General features: G+C 41.7%; 2 protein-coding genes across 2 annotated transcripts in view; both read left to right on the top strand.

Annotated features, from left to right (window-relative positions):
• LOC124012386 (zinc finger protein 205-like) overlaps window positions 1–22,888 on the top strand; it is a 303,385-nt gene that overhangs the window by 47,555 nt on the left and 232,942 nt on the right. The window lies entirely within an intron of this gene.
• The window catches only part of LOC124012384, a 34,523-nt gene continuing 14,636 nt past the window's right edge, over window positions 3,002–22,888 (top strand). Inside the window, exons 1-4 of the mRNA XM_046325953.1 lie at window positions 3,002–3,511; window positions 7,476–7,606; window positions 7,799–7,975; window positions 12,592–12,756. Of these exons, the coding sequence (XP_046181909.1) occupies window positions 3,223–3,511; window positions 7,476–7,606; window positions 7,799–7,975; window positions 12,592–12,756 (762 nt within the window). The 5' untranslated portion in view covers window positions 3,002–3,222. The remainder of the gene's footprint in view (window positions 3,512–7,475; window positions 7,607–7,798; window positions 7,976–12,591; window positions 12,757–22,888) is intronic.

Raw genomic sequence — 22,888 nt, 5'->3', positions numbered from 1 at the left:
GTCCCACAGTTGACAGTGCATGTCAGATCAAAAACCAAGCCATGAGGTCGAAGGAATTGTCCGTAGAGCGCCGAGACAGGATTGTGTCAAGGCACAGATCTGGGGAATGGTACCAAAGAAATTCTGCAATATTGAAGGTCCCCAAGAACACAGTGGCCTCCATCCTCCATCATGGAAAAAGTTAACGGGTCTGAATACTTTCTGAATGGACTGTACACACAAAAAGTAGGTCACATGGGGGAGAGGTGTGAGGTGTTGCTTTATTTTTTTTTAACCAGGTTTGTTTTTCACTGGCACTATATGAGATGGTGTTCCATGCAATCTTGGCTCTGTACAATACTGTACGTTTCCTTTAATATGTTCTGAACCTGGGGACTGTGAAAAGACCCCTGGTGGCGTTTGTGTAAGTTGACTATGCAAGCAATTAGGAATTTCCAACACATTCATGTTTTTTATATAAACAAGAAGCGATGCAGTCAGTCTTTCCTCAACTCTTAGACCAGAGAGACTGGCTTCTTGATATTAGCCTCTGATTACAAAGAGCAAAACATGTTGCCCTGTTCTGGGCCAGCTGCAGCTTAACTATGTCCTTCTTTGCAGCACTTGACCATATGATTGGACAATAATCAAGATAAGAGATAATATTCTAGACCCTGCATGACTTGCTTTGTGGTGTGCGGTGTCAAAAAAAGTTAAGCATCTCTTTATCATGGGCAGACCTCTCCCCATTGTTAAAACCATGATGCTGGTGTTTTATAAATGAGGATACAATAGTGCCTCAATTCAAGTAGTGCAACAGTGCGTAATCTAATGTTGAACCTTTTCAAAAGTATTCTATCAAAGTGAGGGTACCAGATTCACAGAAAAGGTCAAGTGTTACCACAGTAAGAAAAGTTATTATAATTGTCACATACATCTGTGGTGCAATCAAAGTACTGTACTTCAACGTATTTGTGTGTATGACCTTTTTGTTGAGGTTAAATACAAAATTGACTGTGCTGAATGTCATGGTTATTTTTATCATTGGAGGGACTGATTTAGGGATGGGCACTGTTATTCAAATATCCATGGACATTAGTATTGAATTACTTGGGAGAGTATTCATTTAAGAGAAACATATAGGCCTATTTTAACAACTAAGGCTTATGTCTCAAATTAAATACAATTATATGTGTGACATTTCTACATATCCTACAAGCATAGACCATTACAGTTTTTATGAGTGCACCCCATAAAGAGGCACAGGTAAAGCTTTTTCTTATTGTTGTCAATCAAAGTGGCGCTACATTCAGAGGCTCCATGCGTAGCAAGTGAAATGGGAGATTTCTAATCGTTGCAAAATGCAATTGCGGAATTTAATTGGCTAAATGAGAAGGAGTAGTCTACAACGATCAACCATCAGGTAGGCTGTCTCATATTAATGGACTTTCTACTTTTGCTAGCTAGCTAGCTGGCTACTGTAGCTAACTAGCTTCTTTTATGCAATTAAGACAGGCACTACCAGATGGTATGACAGATATGTAAGGCAGCAGCAAGTTTGTCTAACTAGTGCAAGTCGGTTTGGCTACTTTCTCGCACTCCCTCTGTGCTACATATTTACTGTCACACACACCGGCCCCTGCTCCTCTCGCCCCTCTACACCCTTCTAACAAAACAAGCAGGCCACAGCGCACCCGTGAGCATGTCTCCATTTAAGTTTTTTTTTTTAAGTAAAAAAAAAATAAAAACATGTAGTTCGACTGTCCGGATATTATTCGAATAGTTAAATCATTACAAGTGCTCAGCATACGTGGGAACTCCTTCAAGACTGTTGGAAAAGCATTCCAGGTGAAGCTGGTTGAGAGAATGCCAAGCGTGTGCAAAGCTGTCAAGGCAAAGGGTGGCTATTTTGATTTGTTTCACACTTTTTGGTCACTACATGATTCCATATGTGTTATTTCATAGTTTGTCTTCACTATTATTCTACAATGTAGAACATTTTTACAATAAATTAAGAAAAACCCTGGAATGAGTAGGTATGTCCAAGCTTTTTACTGGTACTGTACTTGTGTAAATACCTGTTTAGAGAGACAGTAAATCTATGCTAGAATAAGGACAGTTTAATATTTATCTTACAGGCTCTAGTTTAGTCACACCTGGACTACTGTTCAGTCGTGTGGTCAGGTGCCACAGAGAGAGACTTAGGAAAATTGCAATTGGCTCAGAACAGAGCAGCACGGATGGCCATTGGATGTACACAGAGAGCAAACATTAATACTATGCATGTCAATCTATCCTGGCTCAAAGTGGAGGAGATATTGACTTCATCCCTGCTTGTATTTGTGAGAGGTTATTGATTGACATGTGGAAAGTACCAAGCTCTCTGTTAAACAACAAGCACACAGCTCAGACACCCATGCATACCCCACAAGACATGCCAGAGGTCTCTTCACAGTCCAGAACAGACTATGGGAGGCACACAGTACTACACAGAGCCATGACTACATGGAACTCTATTCCACATCAGGTAACTGATACAAGCAGTAGAAACAGATAATAAAATAAATCCACCTTATGGAACAATGGGGACTGTGAACCAACACAAATATAGGCACAAACATATGCATACACACACATGATAACATATGCACTGCACTGTACACGTGGATTTCGTGTTGTAGATATGTAGTAGTGGAGTAGGGGCCTGAGGGCACACACTCAGTGTGTTGTGAAATCTGTTATGAGTGTATTGTAATGTTTTTAAAATTGTATAACTGCCTTAATTTTGCCAGACCCCAGGAAGAGTGGCTGCTGCCAATGGGGATTCATAATAAATCAAATACTGAGGTGATGTAAATGGAATTAAGTCATTATTTTCTACTCTATTTCTAAAGAAGTCTACTCTCAGCGTGAAAGATACAGATCATAGGAGATTTTATGTGATAAGCAGTACCGTATTTAAAAGAATAGAGCGCATACTTTTTCATTGAACCACACCCTTTGGACTATGACGCCAACCAATAAGATCATTTCTCTTTAGTGTAAACGGAAGTGAACAGTGACTAAGAACAGTTTCTACGTTAGCGTTTTTATTGTTGTTATGTAGACAATTATTAATACCCTGGAACTCAAAATATGACTAATTTACCTGCACCGCATCACATACTTACCCTAGGTAGTGTTTAATTCGCGTTGGAGACAGAACTTGGTTGATAGATGTTATCTGGTTAACATTAGCTAACAATGGCTAACTGCAACGTTATGGTTTTTCACACTCAAATAGCCTCCGTTATGGAGGTGCTAGCGAATGCAGCCGTTGCAGAAATCTGTAAACTCGTAGACGACGACTATGCAGTGTTTCGTTTGGAAATAACTCAAAGCCAGAAAGAAACCAGGACATTGCGGAGGAAACTACAGCAACTGGAAGTGAAGGTAGCACGGGAGCGCGCAGAGAGGACAATGCGAGAGCGCGTCCCCGCCAGTCGTCCCAGTAGTGTCAAGATCCTCGACGGATACAGAGAGATGGCAAGAGGTACATTTAGCAAATGACCAAGACTGCGGAGCCTGTCGCCCCGTTCCCATGTGCGCAGGTGTTGAGATGTGTTACCCAGAATTGGGTCTTGGTCAGTTTTTGAATAGTAGTATTCAATACTTCCCTGAATAATTAAGTACGTAGCTAGCTATCGTGCAGTTTTGGATTTTATCAGGAAGGTCAATTAAGAGAAAATTATTTTAGCAACTTCTAACCAGATTCTTGATTTACTGAATTTCATATCGTCATACTCAATAAAATAATGTGATGCATGGAACATAATCAATAAATAGTATATCAAGAAGTAATGAGTAGTATTACCTTACATCCAAGGCCAGATTACCGAACTATCACCCCTGCGCCACAAAGGCATTCAATTCGTTGTCAGTGTCCATTGCTATATCAATGGTGTGATGAGCTAATGCCTCCAATTTTGGACGTCATTACAGCCAAAACTGTTCTCTTTATCCCCGGTATGTAAACAAAGCTGATTTCCGTGACAGTTACGCTGCTAAAACGAGTTTCTACGATTCAAAATAGCAACAACATAAACACGTGGAAACTCCACATTAACTTAGCTTTCAGATCGCCAAGTGAGCTCTTATGCAGCTATTGTCAATTAATTAATGTGCAATTCAGTTCAATACACTGGCTCATCTGTCTAGCATGTTTTTATTTTGAGCTTCCCTCCCCTTGTCTTGTCTTACACTAAAGTATGCTTTCATTAGTCATATTATTATTATTATTTTCCTGTCTCCCTTCCTCCACCACATGGCATAGCTCAGTACTACAGTAGTGCCATAGTGGTTGTACATAATACAAGACATAACAAACAGTTGAATAATGTTGAAATCACAAATACCTAAAAGGGATTCACAACAATGAATTAACCTAATTGATTAATTAAATGAACAGCCTGTGAAAACCAACCTGGCAATAATTATAGAAAAATTTAATATGTTTATATTTTTGTGGAACAGATGTGTCGTGAACTTGTTTATTTTATTTAATAGTCCCACATGGCAGTTATAGACGGAAATATATGGGTATAGGCTAACATCGAAACATAAACAATAAAACACCATTTAGTTGAGAAAACAAAAGTATGAATGAGACTCCTCCGAGTTGGCAGAAATAGGTTATGGGTGATTTTTCTTTTGCTATATCTCTTCTGGCATGTGGGATAGAGAGGAGGTGGGTGCTATGGGTGGTTCTGCCCGTCACTTGCCCTCGATAGGCAGCCAGTGTCGGAAGGGGGACTTGAAGAAGGAGATTGCAAAGTCCAGGCACAGCTGCTCTCTTCGCTCTTGGGAGTGTTTGCAGTGGTAGTGTATGTAGCGCATTTGTGTGTCTCACTGTGCCCAGGATGATATGGCAAGCACAAGTTCTTTGTAGATTAACCAACATGACACTAACAGTAGGTGTAGATAATGTAATGAAAAGTGAGATATTGGAGGGTGGTTCACACTACTGTTTGTGGTCACGTCATATCACAGAGTCTGTGTTTAAGTATATGCATTATGTACATAAACACATACATTCACTCACTCATTTATCAGGAGATGACTGCATTACTCTTGATATTGCATGTTACAAAATGTAATCTGGACTTAAATTGAATCAACATAAGTAAATGTGTAGAAAAAATAGGGAAGGGAAGTGCTGCAGGGATACTGTAGTATATAGATATGGAGACAAGTCAGCCTTGTTTTGCTCCTCTTAAAAGCTAAATACTTTCTGAGAAATAACCTTTATTTACTATTTTACATCTGGGGTGGCTGTATATAACTTTAACCCATTGTATAAGAGATTCACCAAAATTAAAGTAATCCAGGCATTTATATATAATTTCTAGTCGTACTTTGTCAAACGCCTTTTCAAAATCTGCTATGAAGACCTGATATCTTTGATGTTTCATAATGTTCAATTGTTTCAAGTAATTGTCGTATATTATCTCCAATATATTGTCCATGTAAAAAACCTGTCTGATCGTGATGAACAATATCTGGTAAAACATGTTTTATTCTATGTGCTCTGCATTTAGGCAGGATTTTCGCATCATAACATTGAAGTATAAGGCGCCTCCAGTTTTTTAAATGGACTGAATCTTTATACATACTTCTTGTTGAATACCTGAAAGTCTAACATTTTTATAGGATTAATTCAAACATGCTAAAAATTGATATTTGAGTACATCAAAAAAGTTCTGATGTACCTTTACTGGTATACCGTCAAGCCCTGGTGTTTATCCAGATGTAAAATATTTAATTGCCTCAAACAGTTCATCTTTTGGACATTAGCCTTCACACAAATCTTTCTGTAAATGTGTTAATTTTACATTATTATTAGGAAAGAAATCCTTACAGTTAACATAATTCAGTGGGAATGGAGAAGACTGAAAAGAAAACATTAATTAAAAATATTTAGCCTCTTTCAAAATATAATTTGGTAATACAAAATTCAAAAGGCAATCGCACATCTGAGCAATCTAATTTGCAGCTGCATGGCAACAATTGAACAAGATGAAGGAAAGAGGAAACAGCACACTGCTCTTGATAGTATCACTGATATTTAATAAGCTTATGTATCGGCCTCACGGCCTTCGTCAGAGCTTTTGTGATTTTTAAAAATTTGCACCCTTATGTAGACCTGCCCCCACCCACATCCGTTCCACACATCGAAGGGGGTTGGAGGCAAAGGAAAAACAAATGAGTGCTGCCAAATATAACTATGCATTTCATAAACATTACAAAAGTATATAAATAAGACGTATTGAACACGTCTGTAAAACCACAATGAAGACATAGCAAGTTTTCATTAGTCACTGGGTAATTCTTATTCAAATTCACAACATAACATATATGGGATTTTCATCATTAAGTCCTTTAGGAAATAATGTCTGGAGGGTGAAAATTCAAAAACATTCTCTTTTTCTCAGAGTATTATTAATATCACCTCCCCTGTTTGATATCTTAACTTTCTCTATGCCACAACATCTAAAAGGTAGTGACCTAAAGCATGACATTTCTACCTTTAATGCCTATGTATGTTATGTTGTAAATTTGTTGTGAATTTGATCATGAATTATGTGCCTATTTAAGATTACTCTGTTTTTCGTACAATGTACATAATGACTAATGAAAACTTGGTATGTCCTCATTGTGGTTTTACAAACGTGTTCAATACGTCTTATTTATAAACTTCTGTAATATTTATGAAATGCATCTTTGATGTTATGGGACTATTTTGCTTCCACTGGTCCTGGGGCCCTTGTTAATATCAACGGCATCATGACCCAGTACCAGGATTTCAGCCAAAAACCCTGTTGCCTCTGCCTAGAGGCTGAAACTTGGCGGCAAGTGGATCATCCAGCACACATCAAAATCCACAAATAAATGTTTAATTGGTCACAAAATCTAAATGTTGCAATGGCCATCTCAGTCTCTGGATTTGAAACCCATTGAAAACCTATGGTTTGAATTGAAGAGGGCAGTCCATAAGCGCAAATGAAGGATATCAAGGATCTGGAAGGATTCTGTATGTAGGAATGGTGTAAGATTCCTCCCAATGTGTTCTCTAACTCATAAAACATTTTTGAAAAAGTGTCTGTGCCATTGTCCTCGCAAGGTAAAGAATTGAAAGACATTGAAAACAGGGATGTTAAACAAAATATTGTTCTCTGAGCAATTGTATTAGTATAAAATATAAATTCCTTTTTTTTTTGCATACAATGTAGCTCAGTATTTGAAAGATTTATTTTATACAGTCATTTTTGCTCATCTTTATCAAGGGTGCCAGTCATTTCAGAGCCCACTGTAGGTGCCCCAGGTCCCCCGGATGTGGTAGTCCAGCCCTGCTTACATCCTTACCAATTGTAGACGGTGTCAATAGTGTACAATATAGAGTTGAACATTGACAGTAGTACTTACCTTAACCACCCTCTTTCCCCCAATCACTCTCTCAGGTGAAGGACATCTCACTGAAGGCCACAGGAGCTTTGTGAAGCCAGCGGAAGACAACACGTGGAGAGATGACCAACCTATAGCTATAGATGAGGGGAGTGGAACCTCAACCCAGCATGTTATCGTGATAGAGGTTAGTGTGGTAGTGTAACATAGAAACAATTACAGTACATTAAATGTGGCCCATTTATTTCAGAAAGGCTCCCCTCAGCTATTCACTTGCTTACATGTACATTCTTATTTATCTTCCATAGGGGAGCTTGTGAGACTTTGTTATCCAATTCAACTCATATACCGATATTAACCTCCTCTCTTCTTGTGTCAGTCAGCAGATGCAGAGGCTGCAGGTCCTGGGGTCAAGCAGAAGGGCTCTGAAAGAGAGGTGGACCCACGACACAGCAGAGATATTGAGACTGGAGCAGCGGCGGGAGTGACGCCCCCTGTAGCCACGGAGGACCGCGCCACTGTGCCCCAGGCCAGGACCCGATGCAGCATCACGGAGGTCAGTGGAACGCCGAACGCCGTCCTCAAAGCAGAGACTTTAACTGTAACACTCGGGCTCTTACACACAGGATCTGACCACAGATCAGACCCAGAGAGACTGGGGCTGGAGCGAGTGCGCTGTCCTCCTGCTCCCAGCTCAGAGTATTTACTTTACGGTAACCCTAGCCCTAGGATGGTTCATTCCCATCAGGACTCAGGTGACGCGTTAGAGACTGGCAATGATCCGTTTTGTTCTTACTCTACAGAGATGGACCCTGGCAACATGCCCTTGGGTTTAGAGACGCAGACTGATCTGTCTAGAGGGGACCGGAACCGGTACAGTAGTCGTGTGTACTCTGAAGGGTGCCTAGATAAGAAAGTGGATGGTCTTATCGTAAATGAGGTGACTGTGAAAGTGGAGGGCAAAGCTCCTCTGACATGGAATATAGACGAGACTCACTTAGGAGAAGGACACTCACAGGGTAGAGGTTTCTTAGATTACAGGGACAGCTTAGAGAAAAATCAAAATGTCGCCACTCACTCCCCTTTACACACGCTCAAGGATCGGGGCCCATTGTCCACATCGATTGGGCCTTCCAATTCACATAGCTGTGTCCCTTTCAATCAGTTATTGAACTCAAAGGACCAAAGGGCCAATGCTCAAGGAGGTGGAGCAACATCAGATAAAGAAAAATGGTTCCCCTGCATGTTCTGTAACAAAGGCTTCAGCTGCCCTCGGAAGGTGGAGGTCCACCAGAGGGTCCACACAGGTGTGAAACCCTTCAGTTGTACCCAGTGTCACATGCACTTCGCCCAGGCTAGCAGCCTGAAGAGGCACCAAAGGGTACATACAGGGGTGAAACCATTCAGCTGTACCCAGTGTCACATGCGCTTCGCTCAGACTGGTGACCTGAAGCGGCACCAGAGGGTCCACACAGGAGAGAAACCCTACAGCTGTCCCCAGTGTGAGAAGAGATTCTCCCACCAGCACCATCTGAAGATTCACCTGAAGGTCCACACGGGAGAGAGGCCATTCAGAGAGTAACTATGGATACTCCAGCAGAAAAAACATTCCACTATATCATAGAAACTAACCATTCCACTCAATAGCTTCTGACTTTTACGTCAAACCCAGCATAAGACAAAAGATACATTTTCAATGTTGTCAGCAGAAAAGATCCACAGATGCATTTCAAATAACAAGAGTAACAGATTTCAATGTAGAATATTCCTGGGTAAAATATTGCATCCAGACATTTTGTGAGATAAAGGGCATATATAAGCCTAAAGTCAGTTATATATTGTGTTTGTACTGTATAGGCCAGGGATTCTCAACTGGAGGGTCGGTAGGATTTTAAGGGGTTGTGGGAACTTTGCAAGAATATAAAACTTGTAATAAAAAAATATTTTGAAAGGTAACCGCCACACTGAAACTTTTATTTTGAAAGGATACCGCCTCACCGCTTATTGTTGCTGACTTTACATGTACAGTGCGTCAGCAGTGTTGAAATGGCTTGTTACGTTTGGACTTGGAGTGTTTTCGCACTGCACACACTCACTGACCCCACCCCGCACACACACAGATCCAATGAAATGACAGATTTCTCGACACATAAACACACTGATCCAATAAAAATGTCACTGCAACATCGTTTTGTTTTAAATGTGACATGTCCAATCAGGTAATACAGATCTTCTTCTAACAGCTGTCTCGATTGATAGCTAACTATTCAGATGTGTTCTGCAGGCATTTCACATGTGGATTGTTAGCTGTCATTTAATTCATGTAGTTTAGCTGTCAGAGTAAAATCATGGACAAGTTTTTAATATGTGCAGTTCCCTCTTCATCTACTGCTGCTTCCAATGTCAACAACAAGGCAGACAACCCAGGCCCTGTCAAGAAGAGAAAACACGACCCAGACATCATTCGATATGGTTTTACATACAATACCGTTCCAAAATTACAAACACTACCGTTAACATTTTTTTGTCCATTAAAATAACATCAAATTGATCAGAAATACAGTGTAGACATTGTTAATGTTGTAAATGACTATTGTAGCTGGAAACGGCAGATTTTTTAAATGGAATATCTACATAGGTGTACAGAGGCCCATTATCAGCAACCATCACTCCTGTGTTCCAATGGCATGTTGTGTTAGCTAATCCAAGTTTATCATTTTAAAAGGCTAATTGATCATTATAAAACCCTTTTGCAATTATGTTAGCACAGCTGAAAACATTTGTGCTGATTAAAGAAGCAATAAAACTGGCCTTCTTTAGACTAGTTGAGTATCTGGAGCATCAGCATTTGTGGGTTCGATTACAGGCTCAAAATGGCTAGAAACAAATACATTTCTTCTGAAATTCGTCAATCTATTCTTGTTCTGAGAAATGAAGTATTCCATGTGAGAAATTGCCAAGAAACTGAAGATCTCGTGCAACGCTGTGTACTACCCCCTTCACAGAACAGCGCAAACTGGCCCTAACCAGAATAGAAAGAGGATGCCCCGGTGCACAACTGAACAAGCGGACAAGTAGTTTGAGAAACAGACGCCTTACAAGTCCTCAACTGGCAACTTCATTAAATAGTACCTGCAAAACACCAGTCTCAACGTCAACAGTGAAGAGGGACTCCGGGATGTTGGCCTTCTAGGCAGAGTTGCAAAGAAAAATCCAAATCTCAGACTGGCCAATAAAAAGAAAAGATGGGCAAAAGAACAAAGATACTGGACAGAGGACCTCTGCCTAGAAGGCCAGCATCCCGGAGTCCCTCTTCACTGTTGACGTTGAGACTGGTGTTTTGAAGGTACTATTTAATTTAAAAAAAACGTTAAACAGCATCTTGTCAAGCTGCAGGTAAAGTTTTGCAACTACTTCCCGGAGGAGAACAGGAGACAAGACGACTGGATACGGGACCCCTTTCACGGGAAGCGTCACGTTGCCAAGCAACGAAGAGGCTCAGCTGGTGGAGCTGTCATTTGATCACAGACTGAGCATGCGCATCCCGGAAATGACACTGCCACAGTTCTGGTGCAGCTTAGTGGGAGAGTATCCTGCTCTCGCCTGTCATGCAATCAGAATCATGCTACCTTTCAGCAGTACCTATCTGTGTGAAAGTGGCTTCTCTGCTATGGCCGTGCTGAAAACTAAAAGCAGAAACAAACTGGTATTTTTTGTACATTTAAAAAAATGTTACATTTAACATTTATTTAACTAGACAAGTCAGTTAAGAACAAATTCTTATTTACAATGACGGCCTACCTCGGCCAAACCAGGGCGCCGCTGGGCCAATTGTGCACCGCCCTATGGGACTCTCAATCACGTCCGGGTGTGATACAGCTTGGACAGCCAGCATGACCTCCGAGTTACCGTGTCAACCATCACCCCAGACTTCAATAAACTTATCAAACTGAAGGAACACCCCCAGCTTTCCCACTGATAGGCCACACACACGCAATAAATAAACAGGTTAAAGAGTTATTGTTCACTAGGTTAATTTTACTGTTAATTAATTCTGACATTCATATTACATGTTATTGAACTGGTTAAAAACGTATACCTTTAAAACAAAAACTATTCACATGGTAATTGGTGATTATTAACTCCTAATGATTGTTGTTTTTTCTATTTTAAAAACTGGTATGTGTCACTGTTCATTAACATTATTGGACTGGTTCTAATGTCATGTTCTGAGTCTGATAATGTATTACACCCCACTCTTGAACTGATCGCCTAATTAAAATGGCTTATTCACTTAAATGTATAATAAACGTTTTCTCAGTTAATATGGGTGTGTAATGTTTTTCTTTAATACCATAATAGTAGCCCATTGAGACAGACTCTATTTTGCAAGTGAAGCCTGCCCAAGAAGGCAGCTGCAATACAACATTACAAAATGTAATCATCAACAGTTCATAATATTGGGTCACGACTCAATTGTCACTGTCAAATTTGGGTCCCCAGGCAATACCAGTTGAGAACCACTGGTGTAGGGTCTATGATGTTCACAAATGCCTATTTCATTATTTTCATTCCACTACTGAATTTTTTTCCCAAGACACTTTTAAAATGAGAAAATGTATGCAGTTTATCAAGTTTATGCATTTTTAGTATGGTTTTTCATATGGTTTATTTAAAACTTGTTCATGTTTAATAAACACAAAATGTGACTTTTCATTTTAAGACTTTCATTGCGACTCTCTTTAATATACCTCACATCTGATCTCACCCTATTCTGCATACACCCAGCAGCACTTTATAACCAATATACACTTAAATATAAATAAATATACCTTTACATACCCCTCACACTAACAAACGACTACTGTACACAAAATATTTGTTCACAAAAGTAGTGCACTGGGCCTTTAATAGTCCTGTATTAGTGGAATGATATATCAGTCTACAGCGCCAGTGCTGGAAAAAATATGTGATATTTGTCCAGCACCCCACCCTACCGGCGAAAACAATCGCAGCATCCTCCCCCTCCCCCAGGTTTGTCTGATGATGACTTTGTACTTATTTTTACCCACAACATCATATTTATGTCCACCATAATGGGTTTAACAACAATGAAGTAATCCTGTAACTACAGTGTAGGACTCAGTAATCTGTATCACCTGTCTCTTCCAGGAGGAGGAGGGTCCAGAGGTGCTGCTGGTGAAGGAGGAGGGGTGTGAGGAGGGTCTGAGGAACCCTGTGGGGACCATGGTCATGGAGGACAACCAGACTACACCTCCTCCTGAACCCACAGAGGAACCAACTGAGCAGAAAAGGACCACACACAGTCTCCCTGAGGTGAGCCCACTGAACTACTGTCTGAATGGTATTAGGTCAGGTCCCGTATCACAAAGCCTCAGAGTTGGAGTGCTGATCTAGGATCAGTTTAGCCTTTTAGATCATAATTGCTATACATAACTAGAAGCACAGTTACCACTGGGCTACTCGGGAGGCCCCTCTAAACAGTTTGAACAAATTAATTTATTCAAAAATGAGAGAGAAGTAAGAGCGAGAGACCTAGTTATATATATATATTTTTTCACTTATCTAACTAGCGAATGCAGCTAGCTAGCTAGTTTAGCCTACTCAAACACCCGGCTCAAACAGCGAGGGATACTATGCTAGCTAGCTAGCTATGTCTATCCAACACTGGAACTCTTCCAAGTCAAGATAAGCTTTTGGTTTTATTAATTTGTCACCAGGGCCCGACGGTGTAACTGCTAAACTGCTTGCTGTACACTGTAAGTTTGTAGCTGGTTTATTAACACATACGTTCTAGTAGCTAGCCATGTTGACTATGATGTTAGGTGACAACTATGTAGGCTGTGTGTAGTGTTTAGCAGTTATGGAATGAAGGTTTGATTTGGAAAGTTTTTTTTCTCGCTTTGTCACATACAGCTGATATGTTGTGCACTGAAGTCCACAAGCAAAGGGAAAAGGTGATAGGACGAGAACTCATAGATGCGAGTAGGAATTATACAACAAGCAAATTATCATGCTTTTTGTATGTAGCTGCTATGAAAGGGAACTGTGTTTGTTGTGATACGGGGTGTATTCATTCTGCCAATTGTGTTGAAAAACGTTTCTTAAACGGAAGCAAACAGAACGAAATGGAGAGAACCATACCTACATTTGTCCAAAAGAAACTCTCATTTGCAACTGTAGGACTAATGACTACACCCTAGATCAGCTAGATGCAGGCAAGAGTGTGTAAGGCGGTATTGAATGTGTCTGAATTACTCTAATTTTTCTCTTGAACTTTTGTAGCAACCTCATGATGGGTATAGGGAAAATGTTAGTATCATGTAGTATCCTAAATCTGTCAATGTTTATTGAGCTGGATTAATAAAATAGTGACAGTCATCCAATATGCTGTAAGAGAAATAAGTCCATGATCATAAAAAACAATGATCCTCTGTCATCTTAAATGGCACCGACAGTCACTTGATTTGATGTGGGTGGTTCTTTAATAATAAATAATATTTGCCATTTAGCAGACGCATTTATCCAAAGCGACTTACGTGTGCATACATTCTACGTATGGGTGGTCCCGGGAATCGAACCCACTACCCTGGCGTTACAAGGGCCATGCTCTACCAACTGAGCTACAGAAGGACCATTAAATCACAACAAACAAGGGCAGTAGTGAGTACAGCGAGGTAAGCTTAGCTAGTTTTGCTATGAATAGAACTAAGTTTTGAAGTTGAGGCCTTTCTCCCCGGACTGACCATCTCAAGATGGTCAGCTAATTGACCCTTCGCTTAGCCCCGCCCGAGAATTTTGGGTAACCAATCGCAGTGCTCCAATTAATTTAAACTGCTTTCAATAATGTTTCAACTCAAACTGGCTAGTTTTCTAACTTTTGCAAGCCAGTTTGAGTTGAAACATTATTGAAAGCAAGCTGGCTACATCCTATGATTAGCTAGCAAGCTAGTATGCAAGTGCCTTCCCTGTATTGACCGTAAATGCCAATGGGCTACAGTTAGCTGTTGTTAGCAAGGTAGCTAACGTGAGCTATGCACATCTTCCTCAGACATGCTACAGTACATCACATTTAATTTTAAATTGATTAGGCAGAGCAAACCCACTTTGGTGATTTCTGGCATATCATCAAAATAAAAAATTTAATATAACCAAAATAAATAATTGAAGGTCATGCTTAGGCGAATAAACTATAAAGGGAAATAAATGGCTAGTTTACACTTATTTCATGAAATGTTTTTTTTTTTTTAAGTAACACACACGTGTGTTAAAATCCATTTAATCGGTTTTATTTAGAAATTCTTTAGTAATATTTAAGCTAAGTCTTGTTGTCTTATTTTAATTATTTAAATAAAATATGGGGGGGGGAAATGGTGTTGCACATGTCACCATTAATATCCGCACTATGAGGAGATTTGATGTAAAATCCCTCTTTTTAACTCACCTGAACATACATTTTCTATGTTCTTTCTTTGTTGTTCCTTTTCCATACAATCCATTATGCACAAATGCCCTAAATATGATTTGAATAATGTAAGATTTTTTACTTACATTCAGGAGCAAAATGTTTTCAGTAGTTGTTTTTAATTCATTTTAAAAAATCATTGGGATATTGGAATGGAATATAAATAATAACATGCAATAACATTGGAATATAACATTTAAAAACAACTAATTAACTCAGTGTAACATTGATGTGGCAACTCTCTTATGTTCTGCTATTGCACAATTCTAATTTGTACCTGTAGGTAACAAATACAGCTATCCCCAGTAAAATTGAAGCACAACTCATGAGCCCACCCCCTGCACTGCTCACACCCAATCCAGTCCCTTCCTGTGACTGAAAACAGGGGGCGAGATGCCATTTGAAAAGCTCTTCTCTTAAAAATGTAGATATCTAACTTAGCTATATGATATTTTATTTTTATTTAACCTTTATTTAACTAGGCAAGTCAGTTAAGAACAAGTTCTTATTTACAATGACGACCCACCAAAAGGCAAAAGGCATCCTGCAGGGGGGCTGGGATTAAAAATAAAACAATAAAATATAAATATAGGACTAAACACACATCACGACAAGAGACAACACAACACTACATGAAGAGAGACCTAAGACAACAACATAGCAAGCCAGCAACACATGACAACACAGCATGGTAGCAACATGACAACAACATGGTAGCAACACAACATGGTTGCAACACAACATGATAGCAGCACAAAATGTGGTACAAACATTATTGGACACAGACAACAGCACAAAGGTCAAGAAGGTAGAGACAACAATACATCACGCAAAGCAGCCACAACTGTCAGTAAGAGTGTCAATGATTGAGTCTTTGAATGAAGAGATTGAGATAAAACTGTCCAGTTTGAGTGTTTGTTGCAGCTCGTTCCAGTTGTTAGCTGCAGCGAACTGAAAAGACGAGCGACCCAGGGATGTGTGTGCTTTCGGGACCAAAAGTTTGTGTAAAATAGCTAAAAGGCTATAATGTTGCATGAACTGTAAAGCTATATCAGTCACTAGTGGAAACATTTACAACTGAAATAAAGTTATCTTTTTTAATGTATTTTACCTCAGACGATTTAGTAGTAAGGTTGCTAGCTAGTACTCCTAGCAGCTTATGCTAACTAGCTATATGGCTAGCATTTACTGCTAGTGAAGTTGCAAGCTAGCAACTTAGCACAAACTCGCACTCACTAGGCTAGTCATTGTCTAAATGACAGGTAGAAACACATCCATAACCATAAAGGGGTAACTAGCCCCCGGGGGGACAGGGGAGTTTGCCCCAAAACACAACACAAAATGTATTGGATTATTTATCGTAAGGCTTTCCTACTTGTATATTTAAAAAATATATGTAGATCTAACTTCATTGGACTATATCTACAACTTTTTTTCAATTTTAAAAGATTAGATCAACTTACCACAAAATCGTTTTGCTGAAATATCTCCAAATGTTGTGATGACAAAGAGAAAATATTTTGTTCAGCAAGAACAGTGACAGCCAGGGAAAGTGTTGGGAAAATAATTAGGTGACTTCTTGTGGTCCTTATGTGAATTACCCCATATTACCCTACCCTACCCTACCCTACTTTTCTTTTCTAAATGAGCACCTTATGAACTGCACACACACCAAAAACCTTGTTGGTTTGACAAGTGGCAATAAATCACTGATATCAATTAAGGGGGAAATCAGGTTATACACTCTGAAATTAACACAGCTAAAACAAACACTGGAGATATTTGTTACAGCCAGTCTCAACCTGTCATTCAGGGCAGGTGGGGCTCTGTTTTGAGCCCCACATTTTTAGCAAATAATTTGGTCTATTTCCCCTCTTAATTTTGTCTACTGTTCTGACTTGCTGGTGCACATGTAGACTATAACCTGTTTTGGAGAATTGTAATCATTGAATATTGTAAGAGCTTTCATTGTCTGCTTATATGCCCCCTTTATTTATCCTATGGTTTTGACTTGGTGTACACGGAGAACACTGTAAGAACGACCCATGTTCTGAATTCTGTCGTACATTTCAAAAGTGCTGAACAAATACAGTTGAAGTCGGAAGTTTACATACACTTAGGTTGGAGTCATTAAAACTTGTTTTTCAACCACTCCACAAATTTCTTGTTAACAAGCTATACATTTACATTTAAGTCTTTTAGCAGACACTCTTATCCAGAGCGACTTACAAATTGGTGCATTCACCTTATGACATCCAGTGGAACAGCCACTTTACAATAGTGCATCTAAATCTTTTAGGGGGGGTGAGAAGGATTACTTATCCTATCCTAGGTATTCCTTAAAGAGGTGGGGTTTCAGGTGTCTCCGGAAGGTGGTGATTGACTCCGCTGTCCTGGCGTCGTGAGGGAGTTTGTTCCACCATTGGGGGGCCAGAGCAGCGAACAGTTTTGACTGGGCTGAGCGGGAACTGTACTTCCTCAGTGGTAGGGAGGCGAGCAGGCCAGAGGTGGATGAACGCAGTGCCCTTGTTTTGGGTGTAGGGCCTGATCAGAGCCTGGAGGTACTGAGGTGCCGTTCCCCTCACAGCTCCGTAGGCAAGCACCATGGTCTTGTAGCGGATGCGAGCTTCAACTGGAAGCCAGTGGAGAGAGCGGAGGAGCGGGGTGACGTGAGAGAACTTGGGAAGGTTGAACACCAGACGGGCTGCGGCGTTCTGGATGAGTTGTAGGGGTTTAATGGCACAGGCAGGGAGCCCAGCCAACAGCGAGTTGCAGTAATCCAGACGGGAGATGACAAGTGCCTGGATTAGGACCTGTGCCGCTTCCTGTGTGAGGCAGGGTCGTACTCTGCGGATGTTGTAGAGCATGAACCTACAGGAACGGGCCACCGCCTTGATGTTAGTTGAGAACGACAGGGTGTTGTCCAGGATCACGCCAAGGTTCTTAGCGCTCTGGGAGGAGGACACAATGGAGTTGTCAACCGTGATGGTGAGATCATGGAACGGGCAGTCCTTCCCCGGGAGGAAGAGCAGCTCCGTCTTGCCGAGGTTCAGCTTGAGGTGGTGATCCGTCATCCACACTGATATGTCTGCCAGACATGCAGAGATGCGATTAGCCACCTGGTCATCAGAAGGGGGAAAGGAGAAGATTAATTGTGTGTCGTCTGCATAGCAATGATAGGAGAGACCATGTGAGGTTATGACAGAGCCAAGTGACTTGGTGTATAGCGAGAATAGGAGAGGGCTTAGAACAGAGCCCTGGGGGACACCAGTGGTGAGAGCGCGTGGTGAGGAGACAGATTCTCGCCACGCCACCTGGTAGGAGCGACCTGTCAGGTAGGACGCAATCCAAGCGTGGGCCGCGCCGGAGATGCCCAACTCGGAGAGGGTGGAGAGGAGGATCTGATGGTTCACAGTATCGAAGGCAGCCGATAGGTCTAGAAGGATGAGAGCAGAGGAGAGAGAGTTAGCTTTAGCAGTGCGGAGCGCCTCCGTGATGCAGAGAAGAGCAGTCTCAGTTGAATGACTAGTCTTGAAACCTGACTGATTTGGATCAAGAAGGTCATTCTGAGAGAGATATCGGTAGAGCTGGCCAAGGACGGTACATTCAAGAGTTTTGGAGAGAAAAGAAAGAAGGGATACTGGTCTGTAGTTGTTGACATCGGAGGGATCGAGTGTAGGTTTTTTCAGAAGGGGTGCAACTCTCGCTCTCTTGAAGACGGAAGGGACGTAGCCAGCGGTCAGGGATGAGTTGATGAGCGAGGTGAGGTAAGGGAGAAGGTCTCCGGAAATGGTCTGGAGAAGAGAGGAGGGGATAGGGTCAAGCGGGCAGGTTGTTGGGCGGCCGGCCGTCATAAAACGCGAGATTTCATCTGGAGAGAGAGGGGAGAAAGAGGTCAGAGCACAGGGTAGGGCAGTGTGAGCAGAACCAGCGGTGTCGTTTGACTTAGCAAACGAGGATCGGATGTCGTCGACCTTCTTTTCAAAATGGTTGACGAAGTCATCTGCAGAGAGGGAGGAGGAGGGGGGGGAGGATTCAGGAGGGAGGAGAAGGTGGCAAAGAGCTTCCTAGGGTTAGAGGCAGATGCTTGGAATTTAGAGTGGTAGAAAGTGGCTTTAGCAGCAGAGACAGAGGAGGAAAATGTAGAGAGGAGGGAGTGAAAGGATGCCAGGTCCGCAGGGAGGCGAGTTTTCCTCCATTTCGCTCGGCTGCCCGGAGCCCTGTTCTGTGAGCTCGCAATGAGTCGTCGAGCCACGGAGCGGGAGTGGAGGACCGAGCCGGCCTGGAGGATAGGGGACATAGAGAGTCAAAGGATGCAGAAAGGGAGGAGAGGAGGGTTGAGAAGGCAGAATCAGGAGATAGGTTGGAGAAGGTTTGAGCAGAGGGAAGAGATGATAGGATGGAAGAGGAGAGAGTAGCGGGGGAGAGAGAGCGAAGGTTGGGACGGCGCGATACCATCCGATTAGGGGCAGTGTGGGAAGTGTTGGATGAGAGCGAGAGGGAAAAGGATACAAGGTAGTGGTCGGAGACTTGGAGGGGAGTTGCAATGGGGTTAGTGGAAGAACAGCATCTAGTAAAGATGATGTCGAGCGTATTGCCTGCCTTGTGAGTAGGGGGGGAAGGTGAGAGGGTGAGGTCAAAAGAGGAGAGGAGTGGAAAGAAGGAGGCAGAGAGGAATGAGTCAAAGGTAGACGTGGGGAGGTTAAAGTCGCCCAGAACTGTGAGAGGTGAGCCGTCCTCAGGAAAGGAGCTTATCAAGGCATCAAGCTCATTGATGAACTCTCCGAGGGAACCTGGAGGGCGATAAATGATAAGGATGTTAAGCTTGAAAGGGCTGGTAACTGTGACAGCATGGAATTCAAAGGAGGCGATAGACAGATGGGTAAGGGGAGAAAGAGAGAATGACCACTTGGGAGAGATGAGGATCCCGGTGCCACCACCCCGCTGACCAGAAGCTCTCGGGGTGTGCGAGAACACGTGGGCGGACGAGGAGAGAGCAGTAGGAGTAGCAGTGTTATCTGAGGTGATTCGTGTTTCCGTCAGTGCCAAGAAGTCAAGGGTTTGGAGGGAGGCATAGGCTGAGATGAACTCTGCCTTGTTGGCCGCAGATCGGCAGTTCCAGAGGCTACCGGAGACCTGGAACTCCACGTGGGTCGTGCGCGCTGGGACCACCAGATTAGGGTGGCCGCGGCCACGCGGTGTGGAGCATTTGTATGGTCTGTGCAGAGAGGAGAGAACAGGGATAGACAGACACATAGTTGACAGGCTACAGAAGAGGCTACGCTAATGCAAAGGAGATTGGAATGACAAGTGGACTACACATCTCGAATGTTCAGAAAGTTAAGCTTACGTAGCAAGAATCTTATTGACTAAAATGATTAAAATGATACAGTACTGCTGAAGTAGGCTAGCTGGCAGTGGCTGCGTTGTTGACACTACACTAATCAAGTCGTTCCGTTGAGTGTAATAGTTTCTACAGTGCTGCTATTCGGGGGCTAGCTGGCTAGCTAGCAGTGTTGATTACGTTACGTTGCGTTAAAAGAACGACAATAGCTGGCTAGCTAACCTAGAAAATCGCTCTAGACTACACAATTATCTTTGATACAAGGACGGCTATGTAGCTAGCTACGATCAAGCAAATCAAACCGTTGTGCTGTAATGAAATGAAATGAAAATGTGATACTACCTGTGGAGCGAAGCGGAATGCGACCGGGTTGTTGAGTGGGAAGTTAATTCGGTAGACGTTGGCTAGCTGTTAGCTGTTAGCTAGCTAGCAGTGTCTCCTACGTTAGGACGACAAATAGCTGGCTAGCTAACCTCGGTAAATTAAGATAATAACTCTAAGACTACACACTCTAAACTACACAATTATCTTGGATACGAAGACAGCAAAGACAACTATGTAGCTAGCTAACACTACACTAATCAAGTCGTTCAGTTGAGTGTATTAGTTTCTACGGTGCTGCTATACGGTGGACGTTAGCTATGTGGCTAGCTGCTGGGCAGTAGACTACGTTAGGACGACGAAATACGATAATTACGCAATTATCTTTGATACAAAGACGGCTATGTAGCTAGCTAAGAAGAAATTGCTAAGATTAGACAAATCAAACCGTTGTACTATAATGAAATGTAATGAAAAGTAATGAAAAGTAATACTACCTGCGGACCGAAGTGCGAATGCGACCGCTCGCTCCAAACCGGAAGTTTTGGCAAATCGGTTAGGACATCTACTTTGTGCATGACACAAGTAATTTTCCCAACAATTGTTTACAGACAGATTATTCCACTTATAATTCACTGTATCACAATTCCAGTGGGCCAGAAGTCTACATACACTAAGTTGACTGTGCCTTTAAACAGCTTGGAAATTTTCAGAAAATTATGTCATGGCTTTTGATACTTAAGATAGGCTAATTGACATCATTTGAGTCAATTGGAGGTATTTCAAGGCCTACCTTCAAACTCACTGCCTCTTTGCCTGACATTATGGGAAAATCAAAAGAAATCGGCCAAGACCTCAGAAAAAAGTTTTAGTCCTCCACAAGTCTGGTTCATCCTTGGGAGCAATTTACAAATGCCTGGAGGTATCACGTTCATCTGTACAAACAATAGTACGCAAGTATAAACACCATGGGACCACGCAGCTGTCATACCGCTCAGGAAGGAGATGCGGTCTGTCTCCTAGAGATGAACGTACTTTGTTTGGTGTGAAAAGTGCAAATCAATCCCAGAACAACAGCAAAGGACCTTGTAAAGATGCTGGAGGAAACAGGCACAAAAGTATCTATTTCCACAGTAAAACGAGTCCTATATCAACATAACCTGAAAGGCTGCTCATCATGGAAGAACCCACTGCTCCAAAACCGCCATAAAAAAGCCAGACTGCACATGGGGACAAAGATCGTCGTTATGACCATCGTTATGTTTGGATGAAAAAGGGGGAGGTTTGCAAGCCGAAGAATACCATCCCAACCGTGAAGCATGGGGGTGGCAGCATCATGTTGTGGGGGCGCTTTGCTGCAGGACGGCCTGGTGCATTTCACAAAATAGATAGCATCATGAGGTAGGAAAATCATGTGGATATATTGAACCAACATTTCAAGACATCAGTCAGTAAGTTAAAGCTTTGTCACAAATGGGTCTTCCAAATGGACAATGACCCCAAGCATACTCCCAATGTTGTGGCAAAATGGATTAAGGACGACAAAGTCAAGGGTATTGGATTGGCCATCACAAAGCCCTGACCTCAATCCTATAGAAAATTTGTGGGCAGAACTGAAAAAGCATGTTCGAGCAAGGAGGCCTACAAACCTGACTCAGTTACACCAGCTCTGTCCGGAGGAATGGGCCAAAATTTACCCAACTTATTGTGGGAAGCTTGTGGAAGGCTACCTGAAATGTTTGACCTAAGGTAAAACATTTAAAGGCAATGCTACCAAATACCAATTGAGCGTATGCAAACTTCTGACCCACTGGGAATGTGATGAAAGAAATCAAATCTGAAATAAATAATTCTCTCTACTATTATTCTGACATTTCACATTCTTAAAATAAAGTGGTGATCCTAACTGACCTAAAACAGGGAATTTTTACTAGGATTAGATGTCAGGAATTGTGAACAACTGAGTTTAATTTGTTTTTGAAAAATGCTCCTAAATACAATTTAACCAGGTGCTCTAGACTAGAGCCTCCAAAGTGTCTGTGCAGCAGTCTGAAAGTTTGATGTCCCTAGTCGATTTTAGATAGCTTCGGTATTATTCCCCTTTTATCTGTGGTATCATAGCTAGCCTGGCTCGCTAGCAATATCAAATAATGTTGTATAAACAAAAGTAGCTACTAGCTAGCTAGTACCAGTTATCTACTTAGCTAATTTCTCACCAAAATTAGTTGTTTGACGGTTGCAGCAGAATTGACCGTGTCGAATGTAATCCATTTCTGGCCATATTGTTGAAATGCATTGGAAGTTTGCATCATCTTTAT

Source organism: Oncorhynchus gorbuscha, linkage group LG24 (genome assembly GCF_021184085.1).
Source record: "Oncorhynchus gorbuscha isolate QuinsamMale2020 ecotype Even-year linkage group LG24, OgorEven_v1.0, whole genome shotgun sequence".
Lineage (NCBI taxonomy): Eukaryota > Metazoa > Chordata > Actinopteri > Salmoniformes > Salmonidae > Oncorhynchus > Oncorhynchus gorbuscha.
This window is presented reverse-complemented; position numbering and strand designations above follow the sequence as displayed.